The 25,591-nt window shown below is 47.1% G+C and overlaps 1 protein-coding gene across 1 annotated transcript in view; it reads left to right on the top strand.

The window, feature by feature from the left end:
- Window positions 1–25,591, top strand: part of npas3 (neuronal PAS domain protein 3) — a gene marked incomplete at both ends in the record, with an annotated part of 197,868 nt that overhangs the window by 99,060 nt on the left and 73,217 nt on the right. The window contains one exon of the mRNA XM_080012688.1: window positions 9,119–9,208. Within this exon, the coding sequence (XP_079868814.1) occupies window positions 9,119–9,208 (90 nt within the window). The remainder of the gene's footprint in view (window positions 1–9,118; window positions 9,209–25,591) is intronic.

The following is a 25,591-nucleotide window of genomic DNA, read 5'->3' as shown; positions in this document are numbered from 1 at the left end:
CAGGGTTTCTGGGCTTCATGTGAAACATGAGAGACGACAAGAGCTCATGACGCAGTAGAGTTTAAAGATTTATGTTATTATTTCTTTCTTTCTTTCTGGAAGCATATTTCTTAATTTTAACTTGAACTGACTGTGTCCATGTGTTTGACAAGAACATGAATGAAAGAGTTTTTGTTTGAGTTGACGGAGGGAGACAGGTGGACGGAGGGAGACAGGTGGACGGAGGGAGACAGGTGGACAAATGAGACGGAACAAATAAAAAAGACGAGGGAGGAATCAAAGCGAAAGCAGGAGAGATGGATAGATGGTTGGAGAGAGAGAGAGAGAGAGAAATTGTCAGATTTGGTGAAAAAGAAGGGAATTATGGAAGAGAAGAAAGAGTGTGAAGAAGAGAGGGTTCTCCCTTCTCCAACAGAAAGCCATTAATTCCAGACATTACCCACAATGCCTTGCAATCAGAGCAGGGTTATACCTCCACCAGAACTTCACCAGGCCCCCTCCCTCTCTGCATCTGTTTACCTCAAACCATCTCTCTTCTGCACCCTCCTCTTTCATTTCACACACACACACACACACACACACACACACACACACACACACACACACCCCCCCACCCACACACGCACGCACGACAGACACACACACACACACACACACACACACACACACACACACACACACACACACACACACACCGACACAAACACTATTTTTCATTCCAAGGCTGAATAGGAGACAGTAACATTTAAAGCAACTCACTGTGAATGGTTAAAAGATTGTCTAATCTGTTTCACTGTGTGCGTGTGTGTGTGTGTGTGTGTGTGTGTGTGTGTGTGTGTGTGTGTGTGTGTGTGTGTGTGTGTGTGTGTGTGTGTGTGTGCCCGCTCAGCAGAGGGCGATCGATGCAGTAATCTTTAGAGGGTGGGAAAGGAGAGAGAGCCATTCAGCACAGCTCACTAATCAATTGTAATTCTTTCTTTTACTGTCTATATGCCACAATTTAGAACTGTGTGTGTGTGTGTGTGTGTGAGAGAGAGAGAGAGAGAGAGAGAGAGAGAGAGAGAGAGAAGTCAAGTCTCGCTTGCCCATTATTCAGTGTGTTGTGGAACAAACGTCATCGGTTCACATGGTTCTGCTTCAGGTTCTTTGAGAACCAACAGTAAACTGTCAACACAACACAAGCCGACAACTTTCAGTTCTACCAGCCTACACTGTTCTGTTCTGTAGGAGGATACTGGAGTTCTGTTCTGTAGTAGTATACTGGAGTTCTGTTCTGTAGTAGTATACTGGAGTTCTGTTCTGTAGTAGTATACTGGGGTTCTGTTCTGTAGTGTTATACTGGAGTTTTGTTCTATAGTAGCATATTTGAGTTATGTTCTGTAGTAGTATACTGGAGTTCTGTTCTGTAGGAGTATACTGGAGTTCTGTTCTGTAGTAGTACACTGGAGTTCTGTTCTGTAGTAGTACACTGGAGTTCTGTTCTGTAGTAGTACACTGGAGTGCTGTTCTGTCGTAGAATGCTGGGGTTCTGTTCTGTAGTGTTATACTGGAGTTTTGTTCTGTGGTAGCATATTTGAGTTTTGTTCTGTAGTAGTATACTGGAGTTCTGTTCTGTTCTGTAGTAGTATACTGGAGTTTTGCTCTGTTCTGTAGTAGTATACTGGAGTTCTGTTCTGTACTAGCATACTGGAGTTCTGTTCTGTAGAACTACGTACTATATCAACACAAGTCACACAACAGCACCATGAAAACAATGTTGAGCGATTCAAATGGCGGCCCGCGGGCAAAATGCGGCCAGATATTTGCGCAGAGCGGCCCTTTGAATAAATGTGGAACTTCAATTACATTTATTACATTTATTACATTACATTTATTATATTACATTTCACTGCATTTATGTATGGAAGTATGTATATGTATGTGACAAATAAAAAATCTTGAATCTCTCTTGAATCAAAATGAAACCGTCGTTCCAGAAATACCTGCAGAGCTTCAAGTAGTAACCTGCACATGACTCTGCATCAACTCTGAAGTGGAAACCTGAGAGAATGTTATTTAGAAATGTTTTCCTTCACTTCAAGCTCAGTAGTAAATGGATGAAGATTATTAGAAGAATCTGGAGGTGGTTGCATTTCCCCTTTCCTTGTTATTTTAGGGACAACAATGGAAGCTGCTTCTCTGATCAGGTCCCTGAGTTGGTAACAGGTTACACAGTAAATATACTACTTATACTGTACACTATATACGAAATAATACTGTAGAAGTACACTGAGAATTCCACTCACACATGCTGTTGTTTGAAATTTGTTTTGTTCAGCATTTTGTTCAATTATGAAAAAACTCGAAACAATAATAACTTTGAGAGTATATATATATATATATATATATATATATATATATATATATTTATATATGTATTTATTTTTTCATGTAGAAATACAAGCAGTTAAATGCACACACACACACACATATACGCGCAGAGCAAATAAATGTGGAATCACAATTACAATTACCTGCAGAAATTGTGAAGGGTAAAGAAATCCCCCTGTAGAAATACAAGCATTGTAATGCACACACATGCACAAACACATACACACACACACACACACACACACACACGCAGCCACACACATGCACATACACACACACATGCACAAACACACACACACACACGCAACCACACACATGCACATACACACACACATGCACAAACACACACACACACACGCAACCACACACATGCACATACACACACACATGCACAAACACACACACACACACGCAACCACACACATGCACACACACACACACACACACCCACACACCCACGCGCACACAGACATGCACACGCAAACATACACTGGCACACACGCACGGACACACACACACACGCGCACACGCACACACACACACACACACACGCACAAACAGCGTTCAGGTGTTAGCGTTCTAGTTAGCATGCTGAAATGAATACAGTTTGATCCAGTGCAATTTCCTTTTATTTATCTTAGCTGCTGCGCATAAATAAAGGCAAGGGCATCCAGGCAATTAGCATAATTACTGTGAGCTGGACAGAACAGAGACACACACACACACATTAATACACAACACACGCATTATTACACAATACGCATTAATATACAGCACGCATACACACAGGCAAAGACAAAATACACACACACACACACACACACACAGGTAGGAATAGCAAAAAACACACCCCCCACCTTCCCTTTGGCTGTGTGTGTGTGTGTGTGTGTGTGTGTGTGTGTGTGTGTGTGTGTGTGTGTGTGTGTGTGTGTGTCTGAAGGTCCAGGGATGTTGTAGGTCATTTTAATGAAACAATCTCCATGGTCACCACTGTCCTTGGTCTGTCTGTCTATACACATACACACACACACACACACACACACGCACGTGTTATTCACAGATATTATAGAAGAAGTTGGATACTAGGGATGTCCCCGAATACGTTATTCGGTAAAGTACAAATAATGCGATGGAAGCAGACATGAGTTCTCCCTGAACGTAGCGGTGTCATCCAGTTAAGAACCGACGACAACCACTTGATTTTTATCTTCTTCTTTATTTGAAAGAAGGTGTGGAAACAGAAGACAACACACACAACGGCCGTTTCTCAATACCAAGTACGCAAAGTCCAGACTTCAGACTTGGTAGTTCAGACTTGGCAAGTTCGACTGGGGAGTACAGACTCCCGGGGACGGGAGGACGCAGGACGGTCATTCTGTGAAATGCATGCCGGGATACTTGTCTGTCCCAAGTCCACACAAGTCACCACCGATGCAGCCTACCTAAAATGGGCGGAGCAAGTTCACATCCGGGCATTTGCACTGGACTTGGATTGAAGCGGACTTTGAATTGGAACAGTACTTGGGCTGCGACTGATGTCTTGACGGAAGGTGGCGGCGTCGGTTTTTACCGGTCCTCTCTCATGGCAACACCGCCCTAAAGAGGTACGGCAACACGCGATGGACAAAACACAGACACGAGACGAGCGCACCTGCCCGGCGTGGATACCCCCCCCCGCACAACCTCTCGTAACCGTGGAGATGAAGCTGAACCTGTCGTTCTTCAGCTCCGTGTGTTGGTTTCCTCCGTCCAACGAAACCAGCGCAGAGGACCGGGTAACCACGGTCACTCGTCCAATAAGCCACGCACGGCGACTCTTCATTTGTGTCTTGGGGTAGAGGACAAAAAACACATCGTCGTCTCCCTCAAACGCAGCGCGACGCAGGCTCTGCATACGCAATGAAATGAAATCCACTTAATTTCCAAGGAGATATCATCATTACAAGCCACAGAACGCAAGCGGAATGTCGCTCAAAAGCTGATTGGTATGCCAACCTGGTCCCAGGAAATAATCAAGTAAAGTTATTGTTAATGAACTAAATTATGCACTAATCACCAAAATGCAAAATAAATAATATACCTTTTCATTAAAGTTGAAAACTTCTTAAAAAACTCCCTCTGCATGTACCTCTGAATTCAAAGCAGCTCTGCTCCAAAGAAGTACGGCAACACCGCACGGACAAACACACGCCAACGGCAGCAACCAGTAATGGAACTCCACAACAGTTGCATTGTCAGCACTGTGATCCTGGGCTGCTTCATGACGCTGATACTCCTGTACAATACAACTAGATGTCAACCCTGCTCTGTAACTACAAGTCAGGAAAAAAAGTTCATATGTGTGTCATTCCTGTTGTAAAATAGAAATTTACGTTTCCCAAGTGAACGGCAGCGACGATAACGCATCAAGACACACGAACGCAGCGTGTGTCAGCGTCTATTTCTTTACTGGAACTAGTTTCTATTCACATTGTAAAACAGAATCTTTCCATTTATAAAAAAATATATATTTTTTTTCAGTTTCTGAATGTTCAATGTAGTAAGAAGTATCCTTCCTACTGAGGAAGTATCCTTGCTTCCTACTGAGGAAGTATCCTTGCTTCCTATTTAGGAAGTAGAATGAGACAGAGCCTTTGTGTTTTGACCCCTGGTTGACCTGTCTGAGGCATCATGGGAGATCAGACAGGGGTGCGCGTGTGTGTGTGTGTGTGTGTGTGTGTGTGTGTGTGTGTGTGTGTGTGTGTGTGTGTGTGTGTGTGTGTGTGTGTGTGTGTGTGTGTGTGTGTGTGTGTGTTTGTGAGAGAGATGTAGAATGAGAGCAGGTTTACATTATGCAAAGATCTTTATAAGATCCACCCCCCCCCCCTCTCTCTCTCTCTCTCACACACAACCCTCACCTTAAAGCCCAGTCCCGCTCTAATTAATCCCTGTTAATCCTGCAGAAGCCGATGGAAATCAGTATGATTGTTGAATGTTCTCCTCTTCTCACCTGCAGCCAGAGAGAGAGAGAGAGAGAGAGAGAGAGATTTTTTTTTGATTTTTAAAGCATCTTTATTTTAACATTTTCTCTAGTTCACAGTTACAGACAATACAACAAACACACTTGGTTCACTAACAGAGTCCTACACGTTAAAAACAGACTGGAAGCACAGGTCGTCCTCCACCAGGGAACAGATGGCGTCGTTAAAACACCACAGCTTGATGAAGACGTCCAGACTCTTCATCAGTCTGTGAAAGTTAAAATCAATCAAGACTCTGGCCCTGAGAGAGAGAGAGAGAGAGGGAGAGGAAGTGAGAGGGGGAGAGAGAAAGGGAGAGGGGGAGTAATTATAAAGGTCTTTGGCTAGAGAGAGAGAGAGAGAGAGAGAGAGAGAGAGAGAGAGAGAGAGAAGCAACAAAGAGATGTGACTCACCTCGTCACCCAGAACTCCTAAAGTACCAGGATGTTCCGCCGCTCCTGGATGTGGAGGCTGCATCCACCTGTGACCACGCCCACACATCCCGGCATGCAGTTCCGGTGCTCCCATCATGCCGCTCTCCCCCCTTCCTAACCTTTTCCAGGCTCTTCTGTTTGGTTGGCCTCCACCCCTCTTTTCCCTCTCTCTCCTTCCGCTCCTTCTTTTCTTCTTTCATCCACCTCTCGCTCCCTGCCGGAGATGGAGAGTCCAAGATAACAGCTTTCATTTCACCTCCTCCTCCTGTGTGTGTGTGTGTGTGTGTGTGTGTGTGTGTGTGTGTGTGTGTGTGTGTGTGTGTGTGTGTGTGTGTGAAATGAAATGGAAAATAGAGAGTGGGGGGGAGGAGAGACTGGCCGTCTAGCTGTTCGCTGTCTCTCTCCATTAAGTTTGTCCTCCGTGCTAACGAGCCGCTAACAGGATGATAATCACATGTAAATCATCATTGAGACTCATCATTGTCCAAGCATTCTGAGTTTCTTATTAACACACACACACACACACACACACACACACACACACACACACACACACACATACACACACACGCGTGCACTGTGGATTGATCTCTGTGTGATGAGCTCATTTCCCTAAATCAACCGATTTTCTTTTCTTTTATTCCCGTGTTTGAGGTGCTTCCCCGTTCCCCTGTGTCCCGTCGGTCCGGACGCGGACGTTTGCTTGAACTCGTCATGTGACGCAGCCGGCAGCGCTCCGTGCGTCCACCACATCTGTTGCATCCACCACATCTGTTGCAGGGGATCTTCTCCACATGGAGATTAAAAGTGGAAAGAACCAGCGTGGTCCGTGTTGTCGCCTTCTCTCAGGTCAACCAGGCTTTGTTGGCACGGCCGTCAGTAAGCACGGCGTTGCCATGGCACCTCGTACACATAGAAAAGTAATAATAATAAATATTAAGGTAGTAATAACTATGTGTCACCGAACTATTCAACTGGTAAACATCAGTTTGTCTCATAAGAGCAATGACAAAAATAATACAGTAACACATGATATCTAACATTATTAAGTACAGTCACCTGCTGTGACACATGCAACACATACACCATTTATTCCCGTGTACTCTTTCTGTATATATACCTATATACATACATATACACACGCATTCGTACACATGCGGTATACATACAGTACATATGCATGGCCCTCCTGCCAGGGTGAGGCAGTGCACCCTGCAGTGGGTTATTCATTTCTTTGGGGCGGGGTCACTCAACGTGTGGCAGGCGGAGACGTACCCCGGGACGGCCATCTTGTTTTGATCAGTGATGTGATGGAATTGAGGCTCTTCCTGTTGGAACGGGTTGAAATATTTAGTTCTAATTGTTTGGAGGTTAGTGCAGCTCTGTCTCTACCTGTCTCTCTCTCTCTCTCTCTCTCTCTCTCTCTCTCTCTCCATCTCGTCTTGTTCTCGCACCGCAGACTCGCTCCTCTATGGGGAGCCATGGTTTCTTAAAGCGGGGGGGCGGTGTGGATGGCCGGGCTGTGCTCTGAGTCTGTACTGGGTCAAGGTGTTTGGTGGCGGTCACCGTGGTCAGGTCATGTGTTATTTTAGCGTGGGATGGAACTGCATTTTCTTTTGTGCTTTTCTTTGCTTCGTGCCAATGGGTGATGTCGTTTAGTTTGAGTCGTGTTATAATTTGGTTGACTCTAATTGAGTCAGAGCCGGGCCACAGCCGCCTCCTGAACTCAGCCTGCGGACCGGCTGGGTGAGGAGACTCGGCTCTTGGCATTGCAGGGCTGTATATCGATAGGAGCGGGCGTCGCCGTTTTTTGAGATGCAGCCGATATTCAATTGATCTTTTTTGGATTTTGACGTCATCGCCCTAATTCAGCTCTACGGCCGTGGTCTGTGGTTTTTGGGAGCACTTGGTGGATTCTTTTGCAGAACTCTGCATGCATGATTTCAGTTGAATGGTAGTCCCATTAGGTTGTTTTGGTGTGTGAGAGGACCCCATACCTCACTTCTATAGAGGAGAATTCTCTTTCTCTCTCTCTCCCAGTGCCGGTGTACTTTCTCTGTTTAGAGACAGTCTTTGTATGATTTATATGGTGCTTGCTACTGTAGTTAGCCTCTAAACACCGGCAGTCCATCACAGCCCAGCGCTAGCTGCTCAATGCTAGCTAACACACACAAACACACACACACGCAAACACACGCACACACAGTTACACACTAATACAAACTCACACACACTTACTCACACGCTCGCTTACATTCAAACAAACACACACCTGCTTCGAATTTCAGAGCCTCAGCCACGGAGTGTTCTTGACCTGTGTGTGTGTGTGTGTGTGTGTGTGTGTGTGTGTGTGTGTGTGTGTGTGCGTGTGCGTGTGTGTGTGTCTTCTATATCTACAGCTCCGCAGTCCATATCACATTTCCATGTCAGAATTTCAGAATTGACAAACGTCCTCCTGAAAGTGGATTTGCTTCATGATATAAAACAGCGAATGTCCTGCATTCCCTAGACCACAATGTCCTCAGTAAAACCACCATGTCCTCAGTAAAACCACCATGTCCTCAGTAAGACCACAATGTCCTCAGTAAGTCCACAATGTTCTCAGTAAAACCACCATGTCCTTAGTAAGACCTCCATGTCCTCAGTAAGATCTCCATGTCCTCAGTAAGACCTGAGGGTCCTCAGTAAGACCTCCATGTCCTCAGTAAGACCTCCATGTCCTCAGTAAAACCACCATGTCCTCAGTAAAACCACCATCTCCTCAGTAAAACCACCATGTCCTCAGTAAGACCACCATGTCCTCAGTAAAACCACCATGTCCTCAGTAAGACCACCATGTCCTCAGTAAAACCACAATGTCCTCAGTAAGACCACAATGTTCTCAGTAAAAGGGGGTGGTAGCTCAGGCGGTAGAGCTGGTGGTCTAGTAATCTAAAGGTTGCTGGTTGGATCCCAGGCTCCTCCTGCTAGCATGCTGTAGTGTCCTTGAGCAAGACACTTAACCCCTCATTGCTCCTGATGGCTGCGTCCGTCGCTGTTTGAACAATTGTAAGTCGCTTTGGATAAAAGCGTCTGATCAATGCAATGTAATGTAATGTAATGTAAAACCACCATGTCCTCAGTAAGACCTGAGGGTCCACAGTAAGACCACCATGTCCAGAAACGAGGTCTGATGTATGAGTCCTTTTGAGGAGTGTTGGTTCAAGTAATAAGCAATGCTTATTTATCATTAATACCTGTCTATCCGTCTGTCTGTCTGTCTGTCTGTCTGTCTGTCTGTCGGTCTGCCTGTCTGTCTGTCTGTCTCTCTCATAGTCGCTGGATGGGTTTGTCTTTGCACTAAACAAGGAGGCCAGATTCCTGTACATCTCTGAAACTGTCTCCATATACCTGGGCCTGTCACAGGTAAGTCTGTCCGTCCGTCTGTCTGTCTGTCTGTCTGTCCGTCCGTCTGTCTGTCTGTCCGTCCGTCCGTCTGCCTGCCTGCCTGCCTGTGTCCTGGGTACACAGATCTCACACCACATAATTAGTCTTAAATCTGACTGATTCTTTCTATTTTCACTCCCTCTCTCCCTCCCTCGCTCTCCCTCCCTCCCTCCCTCCCCCTCCCCCCCTCTCCCCTCTTCTACCCTTTCCCCTCTCTCTGCTTCCACTCTCTCATTACCAAAGACAATTCCCACCAAATTAAGACTCATTTGAGATCTCATCAGTGCGTGCGCGGTGTGTTGTTTAGCGCTGCATATTCCATCAGAGCCGCTGGTGAACTTCATGCCGTGTCGATGGGGTGTTAATGAACTCCGGCTCCTGATTGGTCAGCTGCCTGCCACATCCCGTTAATACAGACGCACGTCCTGATTGGTTAGCTCTCCCCCAGTTAGTGTCATTAGAGGCAGGCGTCCGTCTTGCAGGACGCGGCGGTGACCTTGGAGGCTGGGGCTGGCAGACAGACGGGTGAGTGTGACCGGGTGTGATGAAGACGTCAGGCGGTTTGGAGTGATTTCTTGTGCGTGAAACTTGTCGAAGGATTTCCAAGGCTTTGTCTCCCGATCAGCGTCCCACAAAAGGAACAGTGCAGAACTACGGGACGTGCCGGCTGAAAAAGTAATTGGTGAGATGACAAGGACGGAGGTTGCCGTGGGCTACCGCTTCAAATCCTGCATCCTCTCCCTCGTCGTCCTTGGGGATGCGTGGCCTGTTTGGACCCTGAACGTCCAGATGTTTGATGACTCGATTCCTTCTCTTTCCGTTTCTACTGCATCTCCACCTCGAGCAACGTGATGATTTGGAAAAGCTGTGGAAAATCGGTTCATACATGAATATGATGATGTGTTAGGGCTGGCTTGGGGTCCGTCTGCTCCCACCTGGAGAGCCTGATGGGGGAAGCCGTGGACGCGGCCTCTGTTTTTAAACGCAGATGCTCTTTGAGACGTTCTGACTTGTGTCCGAGCAGCGGGCGTGGCCGCCGAGCCGCCGCCCGCTTTTCACCTCGTTCACAGCCGTGCAACACCGCACCGCGGCGTCCGTTCAGCCCCGTGAGGCAGAGACGTAGCGCCCCCCTGTGGACGGCGGGAGGTGGACACGTTGGAAAAGTTTCTTCTCACAAAGTGGAAGAAACATCAGTGTTGTGAGGCTACAGCGGTGAAGGGTCCTGGATCCGGGCCCCGGAGGGCCCCCGCTTTAAACACTTTAAAAAGTGCAACGTAACACCAGTCACACTGTCTGTATATGGAGACGCTCTCCCTCCCTCCCTCCCTCCCGCCCTGCGTGAGGTGGTGGAGCCAGGCCAATCGGTTTCATTTTAAACCTGCAAATGACGTTAAACGGAGCCCGGCCTCTTTGTGTATCGCCCTCCCCGCATTCTCTCTCTCTCTCTCTCTCTCTCTCTCTCGCTCTCTCTCTCTCCCGCTCTTCTTCTCTCCCTCCCTCTCTCTCGCTCGCCGGCTCTCTCTCCCCCACCATCCCTCTCTCCCGGATTAATTCTCCTCCGTAGATTGATTGATGATTTCTATCAAATAATTGATTAATTGTCAAATCAGGTCCCCTAAGCTCTCTGCGGAGCTTTGCCACGCTGCTTATCTTGTTCCTTCTGCTTTTATCAGCCGGAGAAGGCAAGTGGCACACCGATAAAGAGGGAGTAGGAGAGAGAGAGAGAGAGAGAGAGAGGGAGGGAGGGAGGGAGGGAGGGAGAGGGGCCTCGCGCTCTAATCCTACATGTGTACACAGAGTTCACCTCCTTCCCTCCCCCTAATTGCGCCCCCTCCTCCCCCCTCCCCTTCTTCCCGTTTAATCACTGCACTCACCAATCCCCCCATCTCATCCTCTCTTTTTTTGTGGAAAAATGAGTGAAAATAGATGGCTAATTATTTTTCGACTTTAATTAGATTGGGCTGCGCTGGATCTTATTTAAGCCTTCTGACAAATGGAGGAGGTTATGGAGGGTGGATGGCGTCGGCTCCTCCGTCCTGCGGCTGAGTTATGCGGCGCGGGGGGGGGGGGGGGGGTGGTGCATTTGCTGCCCGTGCGCGGCGTCGCTAATCAAACACATGAAGCATCTTCAGCGTCTCCCTCCTGCTCCACAACCTTCTAGGTCATGAGAGAGGACTTCTATCAGATAGAGATCGGTTATTCCATCAGTTAGTGGGGATACGCACCGAGAAATGACAACACTGTTTGTCATGTTGTCTCTCACTACGTCCATATCCACATCTGCAGAGTAGAGGTGTTGGTGTACTCAGATAGTAGTAGTAGTCTACTCCTAAACTCAGATACTGTAGGTTCACAGCACACCAGCATGATTGGTTTGGTTGTTGGTGGTTCATGGCTTGTCTGTCTGTCTGTCTGTCTAACACCGTGTGAGAATCTCTCAAGTGCCCTGTTGATCCCCGCGTCCTAGTGCGTGTGTGTCCGTGTGTGTGTGTCCGTGTGTGTGTGTCTGTGTGTGTGTGTGTTTGTGTTGTAATATGTCTATTTGTGTGAAATGCCAGCGCTGCAGCTGCCATCTTATTATGATCTAATTGAGGTGTGTGTGTGTGTGTGTGTGTGTGTGTGTGTGTGTGTGTGTGTGTGTGTGTGTGTGTGTGTGTGTGTGTGTGTGTGTGTGTGTGTGTGTGTGTGTGGCAGATGGTGCTGTCTGCTGGGTCAGATCAGAATAATGGTCGCATCCTGCGGCCAAATAAGGCTACTGGACGGCCGCCCATTACGCCCAAATATGGGCAGCTCCCCAGAGCAGTTTAGTGCCAGACACACACACACACACACACACACACAAACACACACACACACACACACACACACACACACACACACACACCCTCAGTTATATATATTATAATAATTATAGTTATATATCATGAAGTTATATATATAAAGAGGACCTTTACTAATTGATGATTGTTCATTATACATTTTTATCAATATGATCAAACTTAACTACAAATCATCTGAATCTGAAACATCAAGGTTTATAGACACTGTTACCATGGTTTCAGTGAATGACCACCAATAATCCTGATTGGTTGGATTTCTGAGGCCCCGCCCCCCGCAGCTCAGCGACACAAGTTGTTGTGTCGTGTTGCCGCGGAGACGGCAGTTCCAGAGTCAACGTCAGTTCAGTTGACAAGGGGGCGTGGTCTGCATCCCACTGGGCACGCCCACCCAGCAGAGCCACGCCCACTCCCCGACCACCTCTCCAAAATGAAGACGAGGCGGAGAAACGGAATCGCCCTTTCTCCGCCTTTCTCCTTCACACACTCCACTTTTCACCAGAAAATAGTCAAAACAACATGAAAGATAAAAAATCTGTGTGTGTGTGTGTGGGGGGGGGGTTCCTTTTTAAGGAGGTCTGGCAGGGTTTGGCACTGTGCTGCTCTTCTCTGCTCCACTCAGATCTCTACTCCACCTTAAACCACTTAAAACCACCGCACACACAGGGGCACACACACACACACACACCCACACACACACACACACACACTTAGCCCCAGTCCTCCCAGTAGACTGCAGGTCTGGGGGGTTGAATCTATTTGCATTAAACAGCTGCAACTCTGCTCAGCATCAGATCTGCCATTCTACCTACCAGCTCTCCTCCCCTCCTCTCCTCCCCTCCTCTCCTCCTCTCCTTTCCTCTCGCCTCCTCTCCCTCTCTCTCCCATCTCTTCTGCTCCTCTCGGCCATCCACCCCCCTGTATTTTTTCCCCCGTTTTTTAAATGGGAAATTCACACCTGTTGACTTCTCTTTGACTCCTTCCTTTCCATTCTTCCTGGTTGCTCTCTCCCTCGCTCTCTCTCTCTGTCACTCTCACTCTCTCTCTCTTTCTCTCTCTCTCTCTCTCTCTCTCCTCTCTCCCTCTCTCCCTCCCTCTCTCACTCTCTCCCTCTTTCTCTCTCTCTCTCTCCTCTCTCCCTCTCTCCCTCCCTCTCTCTCTCTCTAAGTGAGTAATAAGCAGTCTTTTATATGCTGTTATGTGGGGACAGGGGGGCGGCCATTTGCATGAGGTCTGTGTGATGTGGCATGTGGGGACAGGAGGTCGGCCATTTGCATGAGGTCAATAGGCTGGATGGAGTGGGGTGGGGGGAGGGGAGAGAAGGAAGGTCACGGTTAATTGAGCCACCTCCCTGAACTTTGACGATCCAAAAGACACACACACACACACACATACGCACACACACACACACACACACCTGTGCGCACACACACACAGATACACACACACACACCTGTTCACACACTCACACACACACATGCACGCACGCACACACACACACACACACCTGTGCATGCACCACATACACATGCATTGATATTCACACCAGAAAATACACACATGCAGAGTGTGGACGCACACACTGTGCACGTGGCATGTCCTGGGATGAGATTGAGAAGATATGATTCTATTCCATTCACTTTAACGGTTTTACGATCCCTATTTAGTTCATTTATAGTGAAACACTATCGGGAGATTCGCTCATGAGCCTTTTATGATTAAACCTTAAGTTTTATTTTCCCCTTTCCCCCTTGTTTTAGGGCCGAAACATACCCTATGTAAGTACTTGAGCGCATAACAGCGGTGTGTGCCCGGTCGTACGTTCCTCTGGGGGACGACGGCCTCCTCCTCCAGGGGGCAGTACAGGACACAGCTGTAGAATCAACAGCCAAACAACCACAACAATCACAAACAAGCGGGTGAGGAGGAGTGTGCCATCCTGCACTGATTGTACTGGAGAAATATAAAACAACGGTGGTAAAGTGATGACGTGATCAGTGATAAAATCAATAGGTAGATAGAGTGAATAGATAATACATTTATACAATGAACGGACGTGGGGAGGCTCTCAGATAGTTTCCTGTTGATGCACGTTACAGCGCCCCTTGCTGCAACACTCGGAAACTCCACTGGACTTTGCGTTGGAATCAGAATTTCCCGGCGACACCTTTTGTGTACTTTTAGGAGCTCAAAGCGTCCGTGTACTTACGTACAATCAGGTTTGTTTGGGCCCTTAAAGGTTCAGTGTGTAGAATGTAGTGGCAGGTTGCAGACTGCAACCAACTGAATACTATTCCCTCATGGCGGTGCTACCAGCAGCCTCTGTGGAAGAGACGGTGGCTGCCAAAAACACGAAAGTCCCTCTCTAGAGCCAGCGTTTGGTTTGTCCCTTCTGGGCTCCTGTAGGAGAAACATGGCGGTGCAACATGGCGGCCTCCGTGAAGCGTACCCGCTCCCTAAGTAGATAGAAACGGTTCATTCGGAGGTGACGAAAACACAATTCTTTATACACAAATTAAAACATACTTACCGATATTATATTCCATTCCTGCCAAGTCAGTTCTGTGAATTCAACACAACGCACCTTTAAATTCACTGCATCTGCTTTTTTAAAACAATACAAGAAGATGATGATGATGATGATGATGATGGTGATGGTGATGGTAAAAAATACACAGACAAATATGAAAGTCATCAGTGATGCTGCCTCCCTCTGATAATCTACACCTTGTCCCAGAGAGGAAGGGGGAGAGAGAGAGAGAGAGAGAGAGAGAGAGAGAGAGAGAGAGAGAGAGAGAGAGAGAGAGAGAGAGAGAGAGAGAGAGAGAGAGAGAGAGAGAGAGAGAGAGAGAGAGAGAGAGAGAGAGAGAGAGAGAGAGAGAGAGAGAGAGAGAGAGAGAGAGAGAGAGAGAGGAGGTGGCTGAGAGACAGGAGGGATTTGAATTGAAGGTAAAGGGGGATGAATGTTTCCTCCCTGTAGAGGGAGGGGGATGGATGGAGAGATGCAGAAGGGATGAGGAGGGATGTGATGAAAGGAACGAGGGAGCAAGAAAAGGGAGAAGTGAAGGTTTCAGCCCCAAGTTAAGACCTGTTGTGTTTCCTAGATCCTCTCACTGTGGCCCCCTGCTGGCTGCTGGCAAAACAGCGTCAAACCTCATCAGCGGGGCCAGACACCACGCATTCCACTAGTATTACAGTAGGATTACAGTAGTATTATAGTAGTATTACAGTAGGATTACAGTAGGATTACAGTAGTATTACACTAGTATTACACTATTACAGAAGAATTACAGTAGTTTTGCAGTATTACAGTAGTATTACACTATTACAGAAGAATTACAGTAGTTTTGCAGTATTACAGTAATATTACAGTTTTACGGTAGTATTAAAGTAGTATTACAGTAGTATTACAGTTGTATACAGTAGTATAACTAGTATTACAGTATTACAGTGGTATTCTAGCAGTATTACCGTAGTATTACTGTAGTATCTCAAAGTACGTGTACGTGTACGGTTCAGTAATACAACTGAATACTTTCAGTAGTATTACTGTAGTATTACAGTATTATAGTAGTATTATTGTAGTATTACAGTATGACAGTAGTATTCCGGTAGTATTACTGTAGTATCACAGTATTACAGTAGTAATACGGTAGTATGGCAGTAGTAACACCAGTGTTCCTAGTATTAGACCAATTAGCAGCAGCTCTCCACTTGTTGTTCCACTGGTTCCAGTTAGAGATTCTAAGAATCATAACGTCAATACTTTGTGTGGAAGTGATGCAAACATCTCCTGTTTCAATTAAATCCCAGCTCAGTCACAAAAACATGGAAATGTTTAAATTCTAAAAGTTTGTAGCAATTCTCACTATGAGTAAAATGTCCATATATCGATATAGAATCGTACAGTGAGCCGTCATCGATGTTGATACGATATCGTATCCGGTGGTGAGACCCTGGCCCCGCCCGACCCCCAGCCACCGCGGGGGATGTAGAGCAGTCCCTCAGGAACTCCATCACCTCTGGACGGTCAGCTTCCCAGCGCACCACCCAGCAGGTGACTCCATGCTGCCGGTTTGGAACGTGGAGGGACATCAGTATGCCAGGGGACGTCTCCCTGAGAGGAAGCTGCCCTTGTCGTGTACGGTTGGAGGTTAACAACAAAAGAGCTGGAGACGGAGAACTCTGACAGATTACACTCTGTCTCCCTCCCTCTCTCTCTCTCTCCCTCACTCTCTCTCTCTCCCTCCCTCTCTCTCTCTGTCTATTGTTCCCATTGAACCACGTTGCATCTGAACTGGGAAGGGACTTGGTGCCGTTTGATAGACACACACAAAAACACACGCGAGCATATTTTACATTCACAAGTGTGTAAACATTGTGTGCCCATATAGTGTGCGTGCGCACGCACACACACACACACACAGACACACACACAGAATGTGTCACAAAGACAGAGACACAGAGTGAGACAGATGGTGAGACATTATCTTTGCCAAGGTCAGAGAGTGTATAGAACTCATATTATTTTACTGTGCGCTCACTGATACTGTGACGCACACACACACACACACATACACACACACAATTTACATTCTGTGTGTGGGTGAACATATGCGTTTGTATGTAAGGACATAAAAATATACGACAGCGTGTGTGTGTGTGTGTGTGTGTGTGTGTGTGTGCATGCATGCGTGCGCCTAAGGACAAGGAGAAAACTCCAAAGAAATGATAAAATATTAAAACACAGAACAAATAATCAAAGAGTAAACGGTGGTGACACTTGGTGTTTGTTGTGATGGTGTCAACTGGTTTTAACCAGGGTGTCGGGTCGATGTGCTCCGTCTCTTTGTTCAAACAGATTATTATTGTTATTATTATTATTATTATTATTATTATTGGTTAATATGACTCTGAGATGAACTGAACTCCAGCTGCTCAGTTCACTGTGGTTTTAGTCAGAAAAGTCCAAATGGAGATGTTTTTCTAATCCTTGTGAATGTGTTTTTTCCTTCTGCTGTGTGACTGCGACGTCATCATATCTGTACATCTGACACACGCACGCACACACACACACACACACACACACGCATGCAGGCGCACACACACACACACACACACACGCACACACACACACACACGCACACACACACACACACACACACACACACACACACACACACACACACACACACACACACACACGCACACACACACACACACGCACACACACACACACACACACACAGTAGCTTTTCAAAAACACTTTCTCTCGCACACGATAACTTGTGAAATCCTCTCAATTCCAACGCTCTTTCATCAGCTCAGGGATCAAACTGGGAAGGGATTTGGGGAGCGGGGGGGCGGGGAGGGGGAGGGGGAGAGGGAGACGGAGGGAGGGGGGGGGGGTGGAGGGAGAGGGTGGGGGGTGTTTGAGGAGTCATTTTAGATAAAATGGAGATTATTAACAGTAAAATGGCTTCAATTTGCGTCTCCTCCTCTGACGCAGATTAACGCTGAACTTCTCGTTTCAATGAAAAGATTCAACGACAAATTATGTTTCTGTTTAATTAACTGGAGCGATAAAGTTCCATTCAAATGAATGAAAGATAGAAAATATGTAAAATACTTCAACTAAGATGGCCTCTCTCCCCCACCTCCCCACCCCCTCTCCCTCCACCTCTTCACCTCCCCCTTCGCCTCCACTTTCTCACCGCTCCTCCTCCACCTCCTCACCTCTCCCACCACCTCCTCCCTCTCCCTCCACCTCCTCACCTCTCCCTCCACCTCTTCCCTCTCCCTCCACCTCCTCACTTCTTCCTCCACCTCCTCCCTCTCCCTCCACCTCCTCACTTCTTCCTCCACCTCCTCACCTCTCCCTCCGCCTCCACTTTCTCAACGCTCCTCCTCCATCTCCTCACCTCTACCTCCACCTCCTCACCTCTCCCTCCACCTCCTCACCTCTCCCTCCACCTCCACTTTCTCACCTCTCCTCCTCCATCTCCTCACCTCTCCCTCTATCTCCTCACCTCTCCCTCCACCTCCTCACCTCTCCCTCCCTCTCCACTTTCTCACCTCTCCTCCTCCATCTCCTCACCTCTCCCTCCATCTCCTCACCTCTCCCTCCACCTCCTCACCTCTCCCTCCATCTCCTCACCTCTCCCTCCACCTCCTTCCTCTCCCTCCACCTCCACTTTCTCACCTCTCCTCCTCCATCTCCTCACCTCTCCCTCCATCTCCTCACCTCTCCCTCCACCTCCTCACCTCTCCCTCCATCTCCTCACCTTTCCCTCCACCTCCTTCCTCTCCCTCCACCTCCACTTTCTCACCTCTCCTCCTCCATCTCCTCACCTCTCTCTCCATCTCCTTACCTCTCCCTCCACCTCCACTTTCTCACCTCTCCTCCTCCATCTCCTCACCTCTCTCTCCATCTCCTCTCCTCTCCCTCCACCTCTACTTTCTCACCTTTCCTCCTCCATCTCCTCTCCTCTCCCTCCACCTCCTCACCTCTCCTCCTCCACCACTTTCTCATCTCTCCTCCTCATCTCCTCTTCATCGTCCTCTCCCCTCTTCCACTGAGTGCTTCACCTCAGAAGGATCATCAACCCTTCTCCCCTTCCCTCCAGATACTGTCTGATGGACTCTCTGGATAAATGGGTCTGATAAAATAGTATAAAATAGTAGAATAATAACTTGTAGTAACTAATCAGATGAAACTTGTATCAGATACAGTGGGGGGGGGGGGGGTGTATTGATAAAGGGTTAAGGAAAGCTTGTCTGGGACGAGAGAAAGAGAGAGAGACAGAGACAGAGAGAGAGAGAGACAGAGAGAGAGACAGAGACAGAGAGAGAGACAGAGAGAGAGACAGAGAGAGAGAGAGAGAGAGAGACAGAGAGAGAGAGAGAGAGAGACGGAGAGAGGGTTATTTCTGATGCAACCCTGTATGGATTATTGAGTGTGGAGGATTAAGTGTACAGAAAGTGTGTGTGTGTGTGTGTGTGTGTGTGTGTGTGTGTGTGTGTGTGTGTGTGCGCGCACACACATCTGTGCTCGTGCATGAATTTAAAAAACTGTGCTTCTCTATGTGAGATTGTATCTTGGGAATGTTAATTAAGATCATTAAATGCAAATAAACACGTCGACGAGCGATCATTTTTATTGATGAGCCCAGATTGATTGACATTTGCCATTTACAGCTCTGCTTTGTGATCAATAGAAAAACATATTGATCCAGAGGTGATGCTCGCTGAGGTGACTGATCGTTGGAAATGACAGCTTTATGCTGACCTTGTCACAGCCAATCACAGCTTGGAGCCAGGGACACGCTTCACATTCCACCTTAAACTATGAAGTTCTGGGGCAGTAAGGGCTTGATCATAGTCCAACACGGACACGGCTCCATACAGACTACATCTGGGACTGTAAACGTGGACGCGTTCCCCACATACTCTGAGACAGTTAGGGGAGAATTCCACCTTAAACTGGGATGATCTGGGACAGTAAAAGTAGAACTCCACCTTAAACTGGGATGTTTTGGGACAGTAAAGAGAGAATTCCACCTTAACATAAAAGGAGGTGATATCCGTTATTTATCCAGAGCAGAGGGAGAACAGATATGTATATAAAATGTATAATATGATTTGATAGTTTTATTCGACGCTATAAAGATGTGATACTATATTAAATTTAACGCGGTTCCAGTGTTTACGACGCAGACAGAACCTGGCCCGCGAGGAGAAGCGGAGGCTCGGGTTCCGTTTTTTCATTGATGGTGCTGTGCTCAGCGCAACGGAATTCAACCCAGAGAAGCTTTATTGGCAGCAGACACGGTGACAAAGGAAACAGAATGGAGTGTCACCGCGTGAGTGTCGACGCCTCTCCTGCTCTCTTTTCTACTCCCTCCCCTTCAGCCTCTTTCTCCACAAACACTATTTCACATGGAGCATCGCCTGCAAAATGCCACCTGTCGCCTCAACACACGCACACACGCAGACACACACACACACACACACACCGGAACTTTCTCTCTTCCCATGTAACTCGCTCACACTCGTTTAAACTTTCGCCTAAAGAAACAAGATCATCCATATTCTGACAAACTAATGACGCACCAGTTAATTTCCTAATGTCTCCTGTCCCCCAAACACACACACGCTTACACACACACACACACACACACACACACACACACACACACACACACACACACACACACACTCTGGAACCTTCTCTCTTCCCGTGTAACTCGCTCACACTCATCTAAACTTTCGCCTAAAGAAACAAGATCATCCATATTCTGACAAACTAATGACACACCAGTTAATTTCCTAATGTCTCCTGTCCCCCAAACACACACACGCTTACACACACACACACACACACACACACACACACACACACACACACACACACACTTGGTGTCTTGCTATGAGTGATATCCACACCATTAGAGGCTCTTTATTTACACTGCGTTTACAAATGAGCCCTAATTACTGTGTCTTAATGATGTAGTCAGGGCACTGGCTTAGCTAGCTCTGCAGCAAGATAACAGAGAGAGAGAGTGAGAGAGAGGGAGAGAGAGGTGTTTGCTTGGAGGGCTTTTTGTAAATGTCAGACAGGAGGCAGCTATTTGTGGGAGAAGGAGTTGATGGCTTCATCAATCCTTTATCCCTGCAAAACACCTGGAGGAGGAAAAGAGGGGAGGAGGAGGAAGAGGGGGTAGAGGAGGAGGATAGAGGGAAGGAGGTAGGGGAGGAGAGGAATGGGGCAGCAGCAGGGAAAATGAGAAAAGAGGTGAGAGAGAAGGAGGAGACGGAGGAAAGATGTTACTGCGGCTGAAGAAGACATGAGAAGAGGTGGAGCCGGAGGAGAGGAATTAAAGGAAGGAGGGAGGGAGAGAAGAGCAGGAGATCTGCTGACGGAAAGCAGGAGAGAAGAGAGGAAATAAAGAGAAAGGAGAGAAGACCGTGAGGGAGATGGAATGAGAGGAGGAGGAGAGAAGTAAAGACAGAGAGAGAAAGATGAAATGAAGAAAGGAATCTTTTACACACAGGATGAAAGAACTGTTCATAAAGAAACTATTATAAGAGTGTCAGCAGCAGTTGGTTGTTACTATTATTATTATTCAGTTTATTATTATTATTATTATTCATTTTGTTATTATTATTAATATTATTATGCATTTTATTATTATTGTTATTTTTATTATTATTATTATTATTATTATTATTATTCATTTCATTATTACTATTATTCAGTTTATTATTATGATTATTATTCATTTTATAATTATGATTATTATTATTATTATTATTATTATTATTTATTTATTAAATTTTTATGATTATTATTATTTATTATTCTCCTTGGCATTTTTCGGGCTGAAAGTGTCTGGCCCACGACAACCCTTGCATCCACGGTTGAGGTCTCGTTAGAACCGGGACGTCACAGACATCTCATGGTTCAAGTTTGATCCGTATTGATCTACATTCGGAGCAGGAATTATTGAAAAACCGATTTGATTTTGCCAGACGTAGCAGAAGGTTGGCGCATCACCGACAATCCAAGGTAAAAGTGGGTGGTGAAGTGAGATGAGTGGGTGGAGTAAGACGCTTTGTGACATCATCGTCCAATTTGTTAGAAATGTGCAGATTGTGGCTCTGTAGTGGTTATAAACTGTGTGTGTGTGTGTGTGTGTGTGTGTGTGTGTGTGCGCCTCTTACTCATCCTAATCCTCTTCCTCCTCCTCCTCTGACTCCTCCTCTTGCTCCTCCTCTTCCTCATCATCCTCTTACTCCTCCTCAGCCTCTCCCTCTTTCTCCTTCTCCTCCTCCTCCTCCTCCTCTGTGTTTTGGGTTCAAGTCCCCCTCCTTTAATTACACTTTCCTCCATCTCATCCTGATGAAAAGGATCATGGGAAGAAGGCTTTGTTTGTTTTGGGTGAACTTATGTTACAAAAACTCTTACACAAAATTACTTGAGTATAAAGTGAAAGTCAAAATACATCAGTGCTTAAAGTATTAAAAGTAAAAGTACTTGTCATAGCACCGTTCACCTTTTCACCACTTTGTGCTACAGTAGTTCTTCTGTGGCATCGAACCAGACGGGCTACACTTGGCTCCCCACGTGCATCAATGAGCCTTGGGCCCCGTGACCCTGTCGCCGGTTCAGCGGTCGTCCTTCCTTGGACACTTTTGGTAGTAACCACTGCAGAGCGGGAACAGCCACAAGACCTGTGCTTGTGGAGATGCTCTGACCCAGTCGTCCAGCATCACAATGTGCTCCTTGTCAAAGTGGCTCAGATCCTTACGCTGCTTCAACACATCAACTTCAACAACTCACTCTTCACCTGCTGCCTCATATATAATAGTATAACACTATATATATATATATATATAATATATAACACTATATATATTTTAATAATATATCCCACCCCTTGACAGGTGCCATTGGAACCAGATGATCCATGTTATTCACTTCACCTGTCACTGGTTTTAATGTTGTGGTTGATTGCTGTAAATATATAGATTTTTAGAAGATCATATATACTGTGTATATATATATATATATATATATAATCTTCTAATAATCTTTAAAATTATGGATGTGAATAACTTGTTTGTCCTGTAATTCCTCTTGTCACCATGGTGACAGCAGCTTGTGTCTCCTCTCGCTGCTGCCAGCTAACTTCCTCCCCCCCGCACCCCCCAACACACCCCTCGGGGACACCGCGCTCTGCCACGGCGCCGCCGCCAAGAGACGAACAAACCACGTCGTCGGGAAATAGTTTTCCATAATTCTGCTGTTTTACCGAGTGTCTGAGAAGAAGCTCTACCTCCACACGTCCAGAAAACACACACTCTGACATAGAAATACACACAGTACACACTGACACACATAAACACACACACCCACTGACATAGAAATACACACAGTACACACTGACACACATACACACACACACTGACATAGAAATACACACAGTACACACTGACACACATATACACACACACACTGACATAGAAATACACACAGTACACACTGACACACAAACACACACACACACACACTGACATAGAAATACACACAGTACACACTGACACACATATACACACACACACACACTGACATTGAAATACACACAGTACACACTGACACACATATACAGACACACTGACATAGAAATACACACTGACACACATATACACACACACACTGACATAGAAATACACACAGTACACACTGACACACATATACACACACACACTGACATAGAAATACACACAGTACATACTGCCACACAAATACACACACGTACACACACACTGACATAGAAATACACACAGTACACACGGACACCCATAAACACACACACCCACTGACAAAGAAATACACACAGTACACACTGGCAGAGAAATACACTGATAATACACAAAAAACACACTACTATAATACCTGGTTACATTTTAACATGGAAGAACAGGAAACAGAACACAACAGCATGGGACTAAATCTAACACACACACACACACACACACACTCAGCTGTGGGGAGTACTGGAGCGTACACAGAATGATGATTTACATTTGTTTTTCTTCACATTGTGTTTGTGACTCTTCTGTCGCTCGTTCAAACAAACTCATTTCAACATGTCTGTGGCTCCGTCCTCACATCAACTTGTTATTGAGGCTGATGGAGGCCATGCCCCGGGCCCCGCCCCTCCCCGATGGAGGCCGGGCCCCGCCCCTCCCCGATGGAGGCCGTCCCCCGGGCCCCGCCCCTCCCAGGGTGCACCTGGCTCCGGGGGCGACGGGCTCCGTTCAGTTACTGCGGCTCTCCATCTCTCCATCTCTCCATCTCTCCATCTCTCCATCTCTCCTCCTCTCCCTCTTTCCACCACTCCATCTCGCTCTCTGTTTCTGTCTTTCTATCAATTTCTGTCTCTCCATCCCTCCCTCTCTCTCTCCGTTGCTGTCCCTCCGTCTCTCCCTCTTTACACCTCTCTATCCCTCTCTCTGTTTTAGTCTCTCCACCTGTCCCCCTCTCTCTCTCCCTCCTTCTCTCTCCCTCTCTCTCTCTCCCTCCCTCTCTCTCCCTCTCTCTCGCCATGTGGCGTCTCAGCCGTTTCCCGCAGGGGGTGGGGGGGCGCTAGAGGACAGCCCTGATCTGATTGGTGGAGCCGCGGCCACAAACAAACTGCGGAGGAAGGAGGCGTCGCAGCGTATTGTTCCGGAGAAAAAGGAAGGAATCAACGGGAGGAGGAGAAATGGAATTTCTAGGAATGAATGTGTCGACAAACCCCTTCCGCCAGAGCCTGGACAGATCGGGCGTCAGGCGGAGGAAGAGGTTTCTGCTGTGAGGGATCAAATGAGTAGATTGAGACAAAACCGCTTCCACGCGTTGCCGTGGCGCCCCCAGCGGCGACAGGTTTTCCCACGACGGCGCATTTCGGAAACGTAACTTGGTGAAAGTGGAAGCGGTTCGTTTCAGCCCAGAGGTACAGAAACGCCTCCACAAGTACAAATTGGGACGTTCATTTATTATAATAAGCTCAAACATTCCGTAGCAGGACACTTCCTGTCGCCTTTAATCAACTCGAAGCTGAAAAACACCCAGAAACCAAACAGAGTATTTAATATTCAGATGTAATGATACATCATCACAGCTCCTTAATAACTTTCATTCCAAATGAATGTCAGGATGGCGCCCACGCTGCCTCTCTCTCTCTCTCTCCCTCCGTCTCTGTCTCTCTCTCTCTCGTTCATCCTCGTCTTCTCACTGCCTCACTCCTTCATCCTTTCCCTGCTGTCGCTCCCTCTCTCCCCCTCCTCTCCTCCTTCATTTCTCTCCGTCCGTCTTTGTCCTGTAGCTCCGGGTCCTCATTTCTTATCCTTCTGTCTTCCTCTCCTGTTCCCTCAAGAGAAGAGGAGAGAGGATAGGAGAGAGGAGAGGAGGGGAGGGGCTAGGAGAGAGGATAAGAGAGGAGAGGAGGAGAGAGAACGAGGGGAGGAGCGAGGATAGGAGAGGAGGAGAGGATAGGCCTGAGTTGGTGACGACTGTTTCCGAGCTAATGGCAAAGCCTAGCGCACCTGCTGTGTGTGTGTGTGTGTGTGTGTGTGTGTGTGTGTGTGTGTGTGTGTGTGTGTGTGTGTGTGTGTGTGTGTGTGTGTGCCTGTAGCCTGAATGATGTGCTAATCTATTATACACCTCAGACAAGTGTATCGACCAGCAGCAAACAGTGAGCCACACTCCCTCCTCCTCCTCCTCCTCCTCTCTCTCTCTCCTCCTCCTCCTCCTCCTCTCTCTCTCTCCTTCTCCTCACCTCCCTCCTCTCTCTCTCTCTTTACCTCCTCCCTCTCCTTCTCTTCTTCTCCCTCCTCCTCTCTCTCTCTCTTTACCTCCCCCCTCCTCCCTCGCCTTCTCTTCTTCTCCCTCCTCCTCTCTCTCTCTCTTTACCTCCCCCCTCCTCCCTCGCCTTCTCTTCTTCTCCCTCCTCCTCTCGCTCCTCTCCTTCTCTTCATC

The sequence above is a fragment of the Zeus faber genome (assembly GCF_960531495.2).
Source record: "Zeus faber genome assembly, chromosome: 13".
NCBI lineage: Eukaryota > Metazoa > Chordata > Actinopteri > Zeiformes > Zeidae > Zeus > Zeus faber.
This window is presented reverse-complemented; position numbering and strand designations above follow the sequence as displayed.